The sequence below is a fragment of the Protomyctophum parallelum genome (genome assembly GCF_964188405.1).
Source record: "Protomyctophum parallelum genome assembly, chromosome: 5".
Taxonomy (NCBI): Eukaryota; Metazoa; Chordata; class Actinopteri; order Myctophiformes; family Myctophidae; genus Protomyctophum; species Protomyctophum parallelum.
This window is the reverse complement of record NC_139702.1, coordinates 8,535,485-8,551,953: the sequence shown is the minus strand read 5'-3', so window position 1 is coordinate 8,551,953 and position 16,469 is coordinate 8,535,485. Positions and strand designations below refer to the sequence as shown.

The window sequence follows — 16,469 nt, the reverse complement described above, 5'->3', positions numbered from 1 at the left end:
GGCCTTGTGGGGTGTTATCGGACATACTTGGCTCAGTGCCACCACTTTGCTCGGCTGAAGCCCCGGGCCATGCCCATTTATGCCAGTCTACATGTTTTAAATATAGTAAATTAACCCATTTAGGCCTGACTAGTCTTCTGAAAGAATATATATTCAAAGATTTGTGCCGCATTTTCACGGGTTTTTCAAAAATAAAAAAAAGTATAACATAATGCTTAGTTAAAACACCAAAAGGGGTTCCCGTCCAGAATGGGTCAATACATTAAATACTATTTAAATATTATGTTTTTATTTAATTTTATTATTATTAGGAAATCTTGTTTAACCTTTCCCATAATGGGATGTGGCAGATTCATGCATGCCAAGTTTTACAACACTTTATGGACTAAACAGACGCACAAGATCACGATGATGTCTTTTTGGCAAAGAGATCCGGAGCTCCATCTTGCGCCATATCCTTTATCCCTAAACTTATTTGCCATTTTTTACTATTTTAAAATAGTTAAACTAGCCAATCTACATCTACACGTTATGCTATTTGAACTATTTTAAAAGGTTTTTTTAAATAGTGCATGCCATTATTAGTACAAGTATTAAAATTTTAGTACTTGCCAATACTGAGTACTTTTTATTTTCGTTGAGTAACCACTTATTTTACCCCCTTTTTCATTGTCATGCCTACACTTGTCAGTTGTCATTCATGCTTGTAGGTCTGCTGTTTTTGGCGATTTGCTGCAGTGTTGGCTGTTGGGGCAGAATTACTGCCGTTGCATTCGTTCAGCCTAGTGTCAATTGGATGCTTTGGTACTCAGTCAGAGTATCGGGTCCGGTTCAGAGTACAGAGTACGAGTACTTGAGGGTGGTATTGGCCCGAGTAACTGATACCAGTATCGGAACAACTGACTCATGTGAACACTTCGTAATCTGTTTCAATGTAGCCACAGACGAATACAAGAAGACTCACCCCGTTTCTGTTTTCCTCCCAGAATTTTCCCTAGTGAGGGGTGGGAGAGGCTGGACAGAAGACGGCTGGATTTTGAATTTCTCTAACTATAAACTTTCATGACAGCAGAACAGCCTAAGTACAAATATAATTTATGAAAAGCTACTACAGTGAAGTCTGTTCACAGAAGTTGTTGTAGGATATGTGGGGATTATCTGACGAGGTACCATTTGAGGGGGCAAAACCTTACATATACTAAATAATACTAAATTGTTTATAGGGTCAATATAAGTAATATAATATAGCCTTTCCACAGGAGTATCTTTTTATATTCTTCCAAAAAGAATACAAACAGCCAATAGCATATTACAAAGTTATGGGGAAAATTCCGGGAGGAAAAACGGGCACGCACCGGGGTGAGTCTTCTTGTTACCCCACAGACTAGATGGCTATGAAATCTAATTTACATTACCTTACCTAACTCATTTATTATCAGCTTACTTGTAAATAAGAAATGTAGTGTTTTATTTTCTTTGGTTTGAATGCAGTGCAAGTTGTAGACATAAAGGAAAGCCATTTAACTTGTTCAGAATTCTCCAGAGGATTAACTGCCGAAGAATATATGGTCATGTTCACTATTAACACAACATAATAAATTATAGCCTACACACACGCTTCTGCTGTGATGACATGGCAAATACAGGAGCCTGTAGGGAGAGAACTGGTGTCTATAACATTTTCTGTTGATACAGGCACAGTATTGAAACAATAGCGACAATGAAGCAGTTATGTGAATAATGCTGGTATGTCAATGTGAATTGGCACACGGAAAGAATAGGGGTTCATTGTAGGCCGTCAAAACATCCACCTAGTCATCGTCAATCAGTATAACAGACAGGCCGTGATGTCATTTCCGAAACAGCAATAACAATATTTTTTATAAATGTCACCTCACCTGTCTTCCTTGATAACGTCCACAAAATGGCCGTCGCTCTTCTCTCTGAAGTCCTTGGCACGCAGCGGGATGAGGGCAGAGTGGTCCATGCCAGCGCCCGCGGCCCCTGCCATGCCCAGGCTAATGCCAGTCCCAGTGCCCGTGCTGGTCTTCTTCTCTTTGTCCTGGAGCATGTCACACAGGGAACTCTGGCTGGCACGCACGGGGTCCTCCAGTGGGGGACTGAGCAGACCATTGAGTGCCCTGGGGCTGTGGCCTGGAACAAACTAGAGAGCCAGGAGGAAGATGAGGAGGAGAAGGAGAAGGAGAAGGAGAAGGAGAAGGAGAAGGAGAAGGAGAAGGAGAAGGAGAAGGAGAAGGAGAAGGAGAAGGAGAAGGAGAAGGAGAAGGAGAAGGAGAAGGAGAAGGAGAAGGAGAAGGAGAAGGAGAAGGAGAAGGAGAAGGAGAAGGAGAAGGAGGAAGAGGAAGAGGAAGAGGAAGAGGAAGAGGAAGAAGAAGATAAAAAGGAGAAGAGGAAAAATAAACAGAGAAACGGAGAAGGGAGGAAGGGTTTGTTGGGTGGAGGGAATGAGAGGGTCAATGGCAGATACTTGAGAGAGTGTTTACATAGTCAGTGATAAATGCAGTCATGCTGACACTGTGTGTGCATGCTGTAGGTTGGTGTGTGTTTTACCTTGGCACTGCCCGTCTTGTGCTCCTCCTGGCAGCCATTAAGTGCAGCAACTTCATCGCTCTGCTCTCCCGCTGGCGACAAAACCACACTACAGGACACACAGGAGGACTAGAGGGAGTATGAAGGAAAGAAAGAGAGAGCCCTGGTTGTTAACAAATGAAAGTCATGAGACAAAGAACACATGAAGTCAGTTTGGAAGCTGTCTGAAATACTGGCTGCCCGTTGCATTCTGGGATGTTCTAGAAACTTTAACCCGTTATTCCCCTTTTTATTCTTTGTTGTACGACAATGTTTTAGCAAAATGTCTACCACCTCACAATGAGCCGCATTGTGACATGTTGTGAGCATGTATATCTGCTGTTTTAGTCCTTTTATATATCTCTGCTGTTGGGAAGAACCACCTATCTCCAAAATGTTTTCAGGAAAATAATTTGTAAGAAGAAAGAAGAAAAAAGTGTTGTATCCTGCCTTTTTTCTTCTTCTTTCTAATCATTTGATCAGCCCAAAACATTGTTTATTGTCATGATTTGTCACAACTCCAGTTGGCTTTGTCCGCGGCGTAAACGTCTTTAAATAAATACTTTTTGAAATGTCTATGAGGAAAATGAACGGGGAACTATTTTCCGGGTCTCTCGAGGGGGCAGGACTGCGACGCTCTATAGCCCATGGCATGGAAGAGTGATGCGTTGCTGCCTTGAAGTCTCACTTGTGCTGCGGGCCTTGCGGGTAACGGCGGCGACAAAAATCGAGCCCTGAGAGTCCAATGGAGTTAAGAGGTTTTGTCCAAAGCACTTTTTACTACTTTCCATTGGTTAAACATTTTCGAAACAACACACAGATGTAAAGGGTGTTCAATAGCACTGATTTACCGGTATGCAAAAAAAGGGGGAAAAAAAACTCCAAAATGGAGTTAGGTGGTTTCTTCCAGACAGCAACGATATACTATAATGCCATGCCTAAAATAAGAGACTCCACGTTAACCAAATAAACCCTAACATCCCAATTCTGGGCATGTCAAATAGGCGACACGATGCGGTGTGAGCTTGTAGATCAGCTATTTTCAAGAGATTTGGTGTCAAATAAAATATAGGTAAATTACTGTACATGAATGCTCCAATTGCTCCATGCACCTAACTTTTGTTAGGTCTCTCTCTCTCTCTCTCTCTCTGTGCAACTTACCACGGCCCCATCTGGAGTTCTTTTTGGAAGCAGGGGCTCAGCGGCCTGTGCTCCCCCAGGAATGAGGTCTGGGGTGTGGGGCCCGGGACAGGAGGGAGGGCTGGCCCCACCACCCGACTGGGAGCATGCACATTGGCCATCATGCTCCACCTGCCTTCCAGAGATTAGGTACGTCTTCAGTCCTGAAAGACAACAAAGTAAAGAAATAAATGCCAGGACATATATTCACACATTCATATAGGGCCTCGATAACTTTTATAAAATGTTCATGAAAACCACATTTCGCCATTACTTTCTATTACTGTCCACATAACGGAGACGAAGGCTTTCCGAGAATCCAGTGCTACTAGGATTGATTTGGATTTATCCGTAGTAATTTGACCTAAGAGGTGTAGTGACCTTCTAATATTGTCTGAGGTTTGTCTCCCACATATGAAGCCTGCTGGGTCCAAACTTATAATGGTGGACAAAATGTCCTCCAGCCTCCGAGCCATAATAGAGGTGAAAAGTTCATAATCTAAATATAAAAACACTTATTGTTCGATAATAATTGTCACATTCCAGTTTATCTTTTCTTATCTCTTTTGGAATAACCGAGATAATGGCCTCCTTCCAAGAAGGCGGGGCATCACCTCCCCGCAGAATCCCATTGAAAGTATTGAGTAATAGTGGGGACAACTCCGCTCTCAACATTTTATACCACTCTGTGTTAAAAACCGCCTGATCCCGGAGACCTCCCTGCTTTTAGCCTGGAAATGTCCACTTCTCTGCTTGTAATTGGTTTTATCAAATTGGCATTTTGTGGATCAGTAAGGACTGGTAAATCCAGGGAGTTCCAAACTAAGTCAATCTGGGATTCATCTGCTGCTTGGGGTTGGGAATATAATTATCGGTAAAAGGTTTCAAAACACTTTGTTTACACTCTACTCACTACAGTCATTCAGAAATGGTTGCTTCATTACTGACACCCCAAAAAGATTATGAAATCACTTGACCTACAATAACTGCATAGTCATATAATGTGTAACATATCTTTTAGTAGTCTTTTTGGCAACGCTATGGCCAGGTCCATTGTCTGTTGTTTGTCTGTGATTCCCAGACTTCAGTTCAAAATAAAAATCAGGTCACATCAGGTGTTTAGAATCTATTAATCATTGTATGTACCGTAATAACATAAAAGAAAACGTGTAGATGTGACTGAATGAAAAACTGTTCATTGACCCTAAATGCCCATGGAAAAGGCCAATAAAAATAATGAACAAAAAAAATGTAGGGAAGTATTGCTACAACACAAATGCTGTGGGTTCCTACTTCCTAGCACCAAAATATATTTTTAAACTAAACATCTGCATACATTTGTCAATAGAGATTCAACAATCTGTATGTATTAACTTTCAAATTATATATATATATATATACATTGCCTGTGTAATATTGGCATGAGTGTCGTGACTCGTGACAGACAGTCATGACTAGACATAGTTTAGAGAACAAAAAAACATTATATAAAAAAAAAAAAAGTTTTGAAAAGCTTATACAGTATGACTTTAATTTAAAAAAAATACATAACACACACACACACACACACACACACACACACACACAATGGAATCCTATTTCATAGATAGGGACTATAAAATCATAATCTGCTGTTTTCCATTGATTGATTAATAGTTGATTTATAATAAAACTATCATATAAAAGTAATAAAACACTTGAGGTGGTGCTATAAAAGAAATATGTATACAGTACACGCATGACTATGTTTGCGAGAATTATAAAACTTACAATAGCCCTCCCTTTTCTGACTTGCTTATAAAAATATGTAGAAGTTACAAGGTGCTTTTCCGCCTCGTAAAACGCTAAAGATTAAAACGATAGAAGGCAAATGATGATTACAAACAGATGCATCCTGACACTTCAACCCAACTCTGTTGAAAAATGTGGAATTATTGTCGACCCTATTGATCCGACAGAGCCTCTCATTTGGTGATAGCAGTTGCTCTGACTGCACCATTTCAGTCATATAGGTCGATGTACAGTAGAGGCCAAGGAAAAATACTGTACAAAGCAATAACGGTTTTGAGGCACTCGACATGCTAGAGTGCTACAGGGGTCACATCGGCTAGCTATACATTGAGAGCGCTCTTTCTGTATCTGTGCTCCGCTCAACCAAGCCATTCCGGCAGACAAAGAAAGAAGATAATGGTAAAGTAATCCTGGGTGTTGCGCATAGTGTGTTTGCACAACATCCCAAAGCCTCTGGCCCTGTTCACACAAGTGCAGGGCCAACAAGGAAATACACAAATATAGGATTAGAATGATGGCCCGGGGCCAGTCACTATCAGCCTGTCTAAACACACTATAACCTGGATAGCAGGCCTCATTGTTCAAACACACACCAGCAGCTAGCAGAGCTAATCTAGCTGTGTTTTGTATACTGTCACAGCTCAAGTCTTGATGTGCTGGAATCTTTCATGAATGGGTGAATGAATGGACAGTGGCCAGAACCGACAATCATTTATTTCATTCATTGCTTGCTACACACTCCAATCATTGTCCCTTACGTTTTTCTATATCTTTTCATTTGTTTGCTTTAAAGCCTGATTTATGCTTTGTCATATGGCCGTGTCATGCAGAGAAAACAGACGATATACAAAGCTCACAGCGTGCTTCGCAGATCGGCCATTGTCGACTGTCGTACGACAGAGAATATATTAAGCCCTAGCCTCCTCTCTCTCCTTCCTCTTGCTCCCATCCTAACTCTCTCTCCATTTGATTCTAAATTATCTCTCTTTCATGTGCTGCTCATGCACCTAAAATATGACACTCTATGAGAGTGATTTCTATAAACAATAGCTATTCCAGCCATCATTTATTAGCACGTCTTCAAATCTCATAACAATTCAGCTTCCTTGCTACAAACAATGAATTACTTGGCTGTTTGAAAGGTTCTGTGTGTTTCAATCATAGACTGTAAAAAATATGGACAAAGCGTTCCCCGGGTCTAACATGAACGTAAAATGAAGCCTGTCAGTCCTTGTATTGTAAATCGCCATCTTTCTAGATCCGTTTGGGCCCAGCTGGCCCATTGGCTGGCCCAGACAACGAGGCGGGACTTCCCCCCTTCTTCTTAGTTGGTTTTTATTTTGACTCGAGTGGGTGGGGAATCCCGATCATAGACTGTAACGGTAGCCACGCCCCTCAGAACATACGCGACTTTATGGTCATTCTTTTAATAAATGGGACCATCATTTTCCAAAAAGAATATTATGACATTAGAAATGAGACTTTAGGCCCAGGCCGTAGCGTAACGGTCTGGGCACCGGACTGGTGATCCAGTCGCGGTGTGCCGCGGGTTCGACTCCCGGACCCGACACGGCCTTTACCGCATGTCATCCCCCCATCTCTCTCCCGTTTCCTGTCAGCCTACTTTCTATCCCTTAAAAAAAAAATATCTTAAAAAAAAAAAAGAAAAAAAAAAGAAATTAGACTTTAAACTACCGTAGTGACTGGAAGCAGAAAGTATTCATGACCATGTTTATTAAGGTAATACAGTCTAGGTGAAGTTGCGCCCAAATACATAGACTTCTATGGGGCTATGGGTTTTTTTGGGCCCAATGACAGCGCCACAACAGGCCATTATATGAACTTTCAGGAAATCCCGATTTCCTTGGTGGCTTCACAAAATATCTGTCTGACTGCCCCCCTGGTTAAATATCTGTCTGACTGCCCCCCTGGTTAAATATCTGTCTGACTGCCCCCCTGGTTAAATATCTGTCTGACTGCCCCCCTGGTTAAATATCTGTCTGACTGCCCCCCTGGTTTCAATGCAAACCATGACACAAAAAAATGGGTTGCTGTCCTCAGGTTCCCAAGCCCAGAATAGAGCCTTGAGGGACAGAGTAGTGTGTGTGTGTGTGTGTGTGTGTGTGTGTGTGTGTTCCAACTTAGCAATCGTTTCCAGTGCCAGACAGATGACAAAGGCTACTATTAGGTCTCACGCACACAACGGTGAGTACACACAGACACACAAACACAAATAAATAAGGGACCAGTGATTCGTTTGTAACTCTCTCTCTCTCTCTCTCTTGTACCGTCTCCCCCTCACACTCTCAATCTCTCTCATACAAACACTCACACAGTCACAGTCACAGTCAAAAGCACAGTCACACACACACACACACACACACACACACACACACACACGCATACACATTATACGCATGCATGCACATATACGCATGAAAGAACACACACGCACACACACAAATAAAGGACCACTGATGCTTTGCACCTTCCATTATCTCTTCAAAACGAGTCATGCACACCAGCAGATTTTGAGTGGATGTGAACAAGAACAACCAGTTGACCCGCTAATGACCTGTGCTCAGAGGCCAAGTGGCTGCTTGCCTCAATCTCGACCTGTCTTTCTCTCCAAATGTCACGCTCTCTCTTTCTCAACCATTGACTCTCGACATGTCTCTCTCTCTCCAACTGTCACGCTCTCTCTTTCTCAACAACCATTGACTCTTGACCTGTCTCTCTCTCTCTCTCTTTCTCAACAACCATTGACTCTTGACCTGTCTCTCTCTCAAACTGTCACGCTCTCTCTCTCTCTCTCTCTCTCTCTCTCTCTCTCTTTCTCAACAACCATTGACTCTTGACCTGTCTCTCTCTCTCCAACTGTCACGCTCTCTCTTTCTCAACCATTGACTCTCGACCTGTCTCTCTCTCTCCAACTGTCACGCTCTCTCTCTCTCTCTCTCTTTCTCAACAACCATTGACTCTCGACCTGTCTCTCTCTCTCCAACTGTCACGCTCTCTCTTTCTCAACAACCATTGACTCTCGACCTGTCTCTCTCTCTCTCTCTCTCTCTCTCTCTCTCTCTCTCAACAACCATTGACTCTCGACCTGTCTCTCTCTTTCCAACTGTCGCGCTCTCTCTCTCTCAACAACCATTGGCTTTCGACCTGTCTCTCTCTCTCTCTCAACAACCATTGGCTCTCGACCTGTCTCTCTCTCTCCAACTGTCACGCTCTCTCTTTCTCAACAACCATTGGCTCTCGACCTGTCTCTCTCTCTCTCTCTCTCTCTTTCTCAACAACCATTGACTCTCGACCTGTCTCTCCCTCTCAAACTGTCACGCTCTCTCTCTCTCTCTCTCTCTCTCTCTCAACAACCATTGTCTCTCGACCTGTCCCTCTCTCTCTCTCTCTCAACAACCATTGTCTCTCGACCTGTCTCTCTCTCTCTCTCTCTCTCTCTCTCTCTCAACAACCATTGTCTCTCGACCTGTCCCTCTGGGGAGCTACATGCTACCATCATCCACCGACCGTTTGTTGTCCGTTTACGGTTTGCGTGTCAACGTTCCAGTGGTCACTTACTGTGCTGCTCTGTAGAACCTGTCTGAGGTCACTTACTGTGCTGCTCTGTAGAACCTGTCTAAGGTCACTTACTGTGCTGCTCTGTAGAACCTGTCTAAGGTCACTTACTGTGCTGCTCTGTAGAACCTGTCTAAGGTCACTTACTGTGCTGCTCTGTAGAACCTGTCTAAGGTCACTTACTGTGCTGCTCTGTAGAACCTGTCTAAGGTCACTTACTGTGCTGCTCTGTAGAACCTGTCTGAGGTCACTTACTGTGCTGCTCTGTAGAACCTGTCTAAGGTCACTTACTGTGCTGCTCTGTAGAACCTGTCTAAGGTCACTTACTGTGCTGCTCTGTAGAACCTGTCTGAGGTCACTTACTGTGCTGCTCTGTAGAACCTGTCTAAGGTCACTTACTGTGCTGCTCTGTAGAACCTGTCTGAGGTCACTTACTGTGCTGCTCTGTAGAACCTGTCTGAGGTCACTTACTGTGCTGCTCTGTAGAACCTGTCTGAGGTCACTTACTGTGCTGCTCTGTAGAACCTGTCTAAGGTCACTTACTGTGCTGCTCTGTAGAACCTGTCTGAGGTCACTTACTGTGCTGCTCTGTAGAACCTGTCTAAGGTCACTTACTGTGCTGCTCTGTAGAACCTGTCTGAGGTCACTTACTGTGCTGCTCTGTAGAACCTGTCTAAGGTCACTTACTGTGCTGCTCTGTAGAACCTGTCTGAGGTCACTTACTGTGCTGCTCTGTAGAACCTGTCTGAGGTCACTTACTGTGCTGCTCTGTAGAACCTGTCTAAGGTCACTTACTGTGCTGCTCTGTAGAACCTGTCTGTGGTCACTTACTGTGCTGCTCTGTAGAACCTGTCTAAGGTCACTTACTGTGCTGCTCTGTAGAACCTGTCTAAGGTCACTTACTGTGCTGCTCTGTAGAACCTGTCTGTGGTCACTTACTGTGCTGCTCTGTAGAACCTGTCTAAGGTCACTTACTGTGCTGCTCTGTAGAACCTGTCTGAGGTCACTTACTGTGCTGCTCTGTAGAACCTGTCTAAGGTCACTTACTGTGCTGCTCTGTAGAACCTGTCTGAGGTCACTTACTGTGCTGCTCTGTAGAACCTGTCTAAGGTCACTTACTGTGCTGCTCTGTAGAACCTGTCTAAGGTCACTTACTGTGCTGCTCTGTAGAACCTGTCTAAGGTCACTTACTGTGCTGCTCTGTAGAACCTGTCTGAGGTCACTTACTGTGCTGCTCTGTAGAACCTGTCTGAGGTCACTTACTGTGCTGCTCTGTAGAACCTGTCTAAGGTCACTTACTGTGCTGCTCTGTAGAACCTGTCTAAGGTCACTTACTGTGCTGCTCTGTAGAACCTGTCTGAGGTCACTTACTGTGCTGCTCTGTAGAACCTGTCTGAGGTCACTTACTGTGCTGCTCTGTAGAACCTGTCTAAGGTCACTTACTGTGCTGCTCTGTAGAACCTGTCTAAGGTCACTTACTGTGCTGCTCTGTAGAACCTGTCTAAGGTCACTTACTGTGCTGCTCTGTAGAACCTGTCTGAGGTCACTTACTGTGCTGCTCTGTAGAACCTGTCTAAGGTCACTTACTGTGCTGCTCTGTAGAACCTGTCTAAGGTCACTTACTGTGCTGCTCTGTAGAACCTGTCTGAGGTCACTTACTGTGCTGCTCTGTAGAACCTGTCTAAGGTCACTTACTGTGCTGCTCTGTAGAACCTGTCTAAGGTCACTTACTGTGCTGCTCTGTAGAACCTGTCTAAGGTCACTTACTGTGCTGCTCTGTAGAACCTGTCTAAGGTCACTTACTGTGCTGCTCTGTAGAACCTGTCTGAGGTCACTTACTGTGCTGCTCTGTAGAACCTGTCTAAGGTCACTTACTGTGCTGCTCTGTAGAACCTGTCTAAGGTCACTTACTGTGCTGCTCTGTAGAACCTGTCTAAGGTCACTTACTGTGCTGCTCTGTAGAACCTGTCTAAGGTCACTTACTGTGCTGCTCTGTAGAACCTGTCTGAGGTCACTTACTGTGCTGCTCTGTAGAACCTGTCTAAGGTCACTTACTGTGCTGCTCTGTAGAACCTGTCTGAGGTCACTTACTGTGCTGCTCTGTAGAACCTGTCTGAGGTCACTGTGCTGCTCTGTAGAACCTGTCTAAGGTCACTTACTGTGCTGCTCTGTAGAACCTGTCTGAGGTCACTTACTGTGCTGCTCTGTAGAACCTGTCTAAGGTCACTTACTGTGCTGCTCTGTAGAACCTGTCTAAGGTCACTTACTGTGCTGCTCTGTAGAACCTGTCTAAGGTCACTTACTGTGCTGCTCTGTAGAACCTGTCTAAGGTCACTTACTGTGCTGCTCTGTAGAACCTGTCTAAGGTCACTTACTGTGCTGCTCTGTAGAACCTGTCTAAGGTCACTTACTGTGCTGCTCTGTAGAACCTGTCTAAGGTCACTTACTGTGCTGCTCTGTAGAACCTGTCTAAGGTCACTTACTGTGCTGCTCTGTAGAACCTGTCTGAGGTCACTTACTGTGCTGCTCTGTAGAACCTGTCTGAGGTCACTTACTGTGCTGCTCTGTAGAACCTGTCTGAGGTCACTTACTGTGCTGCTCTGTAGAACCTGTCTAAGGTCACTTACTGTGCTGCTCTGTAGAACCTTCCAGTGGTCACTTACTGTGCTGCTCTGTAGAACCTTCCAGTGGTCACTTACTGTGCTGCTCTGTAGAACCTGTCTAAGGTCACTTACTGTGCTGCTCTGTAGAACCTGTCTAAGGTCACTTACTGTGCTGCTCTGTAGAACCTTCCAGTGGTCACTTACTGTGCTGCTCTGTAGAACCTGTCTAAGGTCACTTACTGTGCTGCTCTGTAGAACCTGTCTGAGGTCACTTACTGTGCTGCTCTGTAGAACCTGTCTGAGGTCACTTACTGTGCTGCTCTGTAGAACCTGTCTAAGGTCACTTACTGTGCTGCTCTGTAGAACCTGTCTAAGGTCACTTACTGTGCTGCTCTGTAGAACCTGTCTAAGGTCACTTACTGTGCTGCTCTGTAGAACCTGTCTAAGGTCACTTACTGTGCTGCTCTGTAGAACCTGTCTAAGGTCACTTACTGTGCTGCTCTGTAGAACCTGTCTGAGGTCACTTACTGTGCTGCTCTGTAGAACCTGTCTAAGGTCACTTACTGTGCTGCTCTGTAGAACCTGTCTAAGGTCACTTACTGTGCTGCTCTGTAGAACCTGTCTAAGGTCACTTACTGTGCTGCTCTGTAGAACCTGTCTGAGGTCACTTACTGTGCTGCTCTGTAGAACCTGTCTAAGGTCACTTACTGTGCTGCTCTGTAGAACCTGTCTGAGGTCACTTCCTGTGCTGCTCTGTAGAACCTGTCTGAGGTCACTTACTGTGCTGCTCTGTAGAACCTGTCTAAGGTCACTTACTGTGCTGCTCTGTAGAACCTGTCTAAGGTCACTTACTGTGCTGCTCTGTAGAACCTGTCTAAGGTCACTTACTGTGCTGCTCTGTAGAACCTGTCTAAGGTCACTTACTGTGCTGCTCTGTAGAACCTGTCTGAGGTCACTTACTGTGCTGCTCTGTAGAACCTGTCTGAGGTCACTTACTGTGCTGCTCTGTAGAACCTGTCTAAGGTCACTTACTGTGCTGCTCTGTAGAACCTTCCAGTGGTCACTTACTGTGCTGCTCTGTAGAACCTTCCAGTGGTCACTTACTGTGCTGCTCTGTAGAACCTGTCTAAGGTCACTTACTGTGCTGCTCTGTAGAACCTGTCTAAGGTCACTTACTGTGCTGCTCTGTAGAACCTGTCTGAGGTCACTTACTGTGCTGCTCTGTAGAACCTGTCTAAGGTCACTTACTGTGCTGCTCTGTAGAACCTGTCTAAGGTCACTTACTGTGCTGCTCTGTAGAACCTGTCTGAGGTCACTTACTGTGCTGCTCTGTAGAACCTGTCTAAGGTCACTTACTGTGCTGCTCTGTAGAACCTGTCTGAGGTCACTTACTGTGCTGCTCTGTAGAACCTGTCTGAGGTCACTTACTGTGCTGCTCTGTAGAACCTGTCTAAGGTCACTTACTGTGCTGCTCTGTAGAACCTGTCTAAGGTCACTTACTGTGCTGCTCTGTAGAACCTGTCTAAGGTCACTTACTGTGCTGCTCTGTAGAACCTGTCTAAGGTCACTTACTGTGCTGCTCTGTAGAACCTGTCTAAGGTCACTTACTGTGCTGCTCTGTAGAACCTGTCTAAGGTCACTTACTGTGCTGCTCTGTAGAACCTGTCTGAGGTCACTTACTGTGCTGCTCTGTAGAACCTGTCTAAGGTCACTTACTGTGCTGCTCTGTAGAACCTGTCTAAGGTCACTTACTGTGCTGCTCTGTAGAACCTGTCTGAGGTCACTTACTGTGCTGCTCTGTAGAACCCGTCTAAGGTCACTGAGTTTAGCTTGCCTCACATAACATACAGTTACTTACTTGCCACATAAGAAACTCTTACATTTCCATTAACTTCCGTTAATTTTGTTGTTTCTTTAACCCATTCTGACCGGGCACCCATTTTGGTGTTGGCATCATGTTATGCTTTAGCTATTGAAAAATAGCAGATCTACAAGCTCATATCGCGCCACCGAGTGGCGCGATATGAGCTTGTAGGTCTGCTATTTTTGAAAAAAATCGAAGAACGACTGACATTTTTAGAATCTGATCTCAGGTCAGAATGGGTTCGTCAGACCAGTGTGTGTCCGGCGGAAACCTCGTATGAATCTGATCTCAGGTCAGAATGGGTTAATAGTTTTGCTTGTTTTTATACCCTTGGGCACTGTACTGTACGTGTTGTATGTGTTTGGTGTAGATGTGTGTAATTGGGTGGGACTGTGTGTGTAGACTGTAGACGGTCCGGAGCGTAGAAAAAGGTCTAAAACAATTGCACAGTGCATGAAGCCCATTACATGCACTCATGCATACACTGATACTCATGCATGCATGTGAGTGTATTCCAAATGTCAATGATGTGATTCTTCACCCAACAATTTGCAGAATCATAATCTACTGTAAAGCTATGGTTTGTGTGTGTGTGTGTGTGTGTGTGTGTGTGTGTGTGTGTGTGTGTGTGTGTTGCTCACGCGCGCGTGTGTGTGTGTGTGTGTGTGTGCATGCGTGTGCCCGTGCACGTGTGTGTGTTCATATCGATCTTCCCCGGACAGTAACATTGACACAGACACTCTATAGTGTGGCTTAATGGACAGTATTGATTGTCCATTCTATTCACACAGTCAGGAGCAGGCCGGGGGTTTATCCGAGGACACGGCCACTCACACACAACATAATGCACATCAGCGTGACAGCACACACACATTGCTGTGCACAAGCACACAATCCATATCGTCGCTGTCAGGCAGAAACCTTGTATCTTGTAAGTGAAAGTGTTAAGTTCAATCTGTATGGGTTTTAACCCCTTTTGGGCGGGAATCACTTTTGGTGTAATGTTATACTGTAGCTATTGAAAAATAGCAGATCTACAAGCTACAATAGCTTGTAGGTCTGCTATTTTTGAGAAATCGTGAATATGTGGCGCAAATCTTTGAATACCGGTATATATTCTTTCAGAGCGAACATTTTTTTAATTTCTAAGTCAGGCCTAAATGGGTTCAAATATATTGAACCAATGAAAAGTACAAACTAAGCGCCTTTGACAAAATAATACTACTCTGGATCTATTGGAACACACTTTCTGGAAAGTATCCGTTTGGGGCATACAAGGTTCCCACCCGTTGGAGACGATATACAGTAAATAATGCAAAATGAAGAAGAGATGTTTTGTGTGTGCACTGAATTAACCCATTTAAAAAAATGCTTCTAGATCCTAACAGTTTTAGGAAAAGCCTATGTTTCTATGTCAGTGGTGCTCAACTTCTTCAGTTTTAGGAAAAACCTATGTTTCTATGTCAGTGGTGCTCAACTTCTTCAGTTTTAGGAAAAACCTATGTTTCTATGTCAGTGGTGCTCACAGGGTTAAACCCTATGTTTCTATGTCAGTGGTGCTCACAGGGTTAAACCCTATGTTTCTATGTCAGTGGTGCTCACAGGGTTAAACCCTATGTTTCTATGTCAGTGGTGCTCAACTTCTTTCAGCTCAAGGACCCCCAGAATGATCTGTATTTGGCCGCCGAGCCCCCCATCTGAAAATATGTTGTTCCAGGAAGGAACCCCGGCCCACAAGAAGCAAAGATTCAAGTTAAAAATGTTCGCTCTAGGGTAGGTACCCTCACAAAAACATGCAGTAATCCTGGTCTCTAAACTGCCTCCCCCTGGCCAGCCGGGGCGCCTGATGGAGGGGAAAGGAACTGGTTGGAATAACGTGTTCCTTCCACGCGCTACGTCCAACCAGGGAAACTGTCCCCCCTGTCAGATGTAAAGGAGCGACTTGGACACTCATGCATGAAGGAAGCATGAGTTCAAGTCCGTTGCTCTCCCCAGGTTGGCGGAGGGTGTGTATAAAGCCCAGGATCACATTAGATAATTTGATACAGGGGTGAAAAATGGGTTACAAAATCGTGGGATAAAAAGAATTATAAGAAAAAAATGTTCGCTCTGAAAGAATATATTCAAAGATTTTGCGCTCCATTTTAACGATTAAACAAAATAGCTAAAGTAAAACATGATGTTTACAACACCAAAAGGGGTTCCCGTCCTGGGTTAACTCATAGGAAGAAAAACTATCTCTCTCTAACTGACCCTTGAGTGACCCCTGACCCCTGACCCTGAGTTTTGCGCTCCATTTTAACGATTTTTTTTTTTTAGCTAAAGTAAAACATGATGTTTACAACACCAAAAGGGGTTCCCGTCCTCTCTCTCTCTCTCTCTCTCTCTCTAACTGACCCTCTGTAATGAATAAGATATGAAGCTCCAGATTAGCTTATTTGAATTGAAAAAACTTGCGAAGTGCACGCTCTCTCTCTCTCACACACACACACACACACACACACACACACACACACACACACACACACACACACACACACACACACACACACACACACACACACACACACACACACACACACACACACACTAACATGTGTGCACGTTGAGACAAAGGCCATTGTGTCCTTGCGAATAAAATAATTAGCCTCACACTGACAGATGAGACAAGACAGATGAAACAGGAAACATGGAAGAGAGGATGTCAGACAGAGAGACTGGCTGTCAGACAGACAGACAGACAGACAGACAGACAGACAGACAGACAGACAGACAGACAGACAGACAGACAGACAGACAGACAGACAGACAGACAGACAGACTAACCACATAAGACCTCTATATGCTTTGTTGCACAACAAATAGAG

The 16,469-nt window shown here is 44.3% G+C and overlaps 1 protein-coding gene across 1 annotated transcript in view; it reads right to left on the bottom strand.

Moving 5' to 3' along the window:
* The window catches only part of LOC310859111 (adenylate cyclase type 9-like), a 57,938-nt gene that overhangs the window by 16,793 nt on the left and 24,676 nt on the right, over positions 1-16,469 (bottom strand). The window contains exons 2-4 of the mRNA XM_083765494.1: positions 3,751-3,932; positions 2,572-2,679; positions 1,899-2,164 (exon numbers count right to left, since the gene is read on the bottom strand). Of these exons, the coding sequence (XP_083621620.1) occupies positions 1,899-2,164; positions 2,572-2,679; positions 3,751-3,932 (556 nt within the window). The remainder of the gene's footprint in view (positions 1-1,898; positions 2,165-2,571; positions 2,680-3,750; positions 3,933-16,469) is intronic.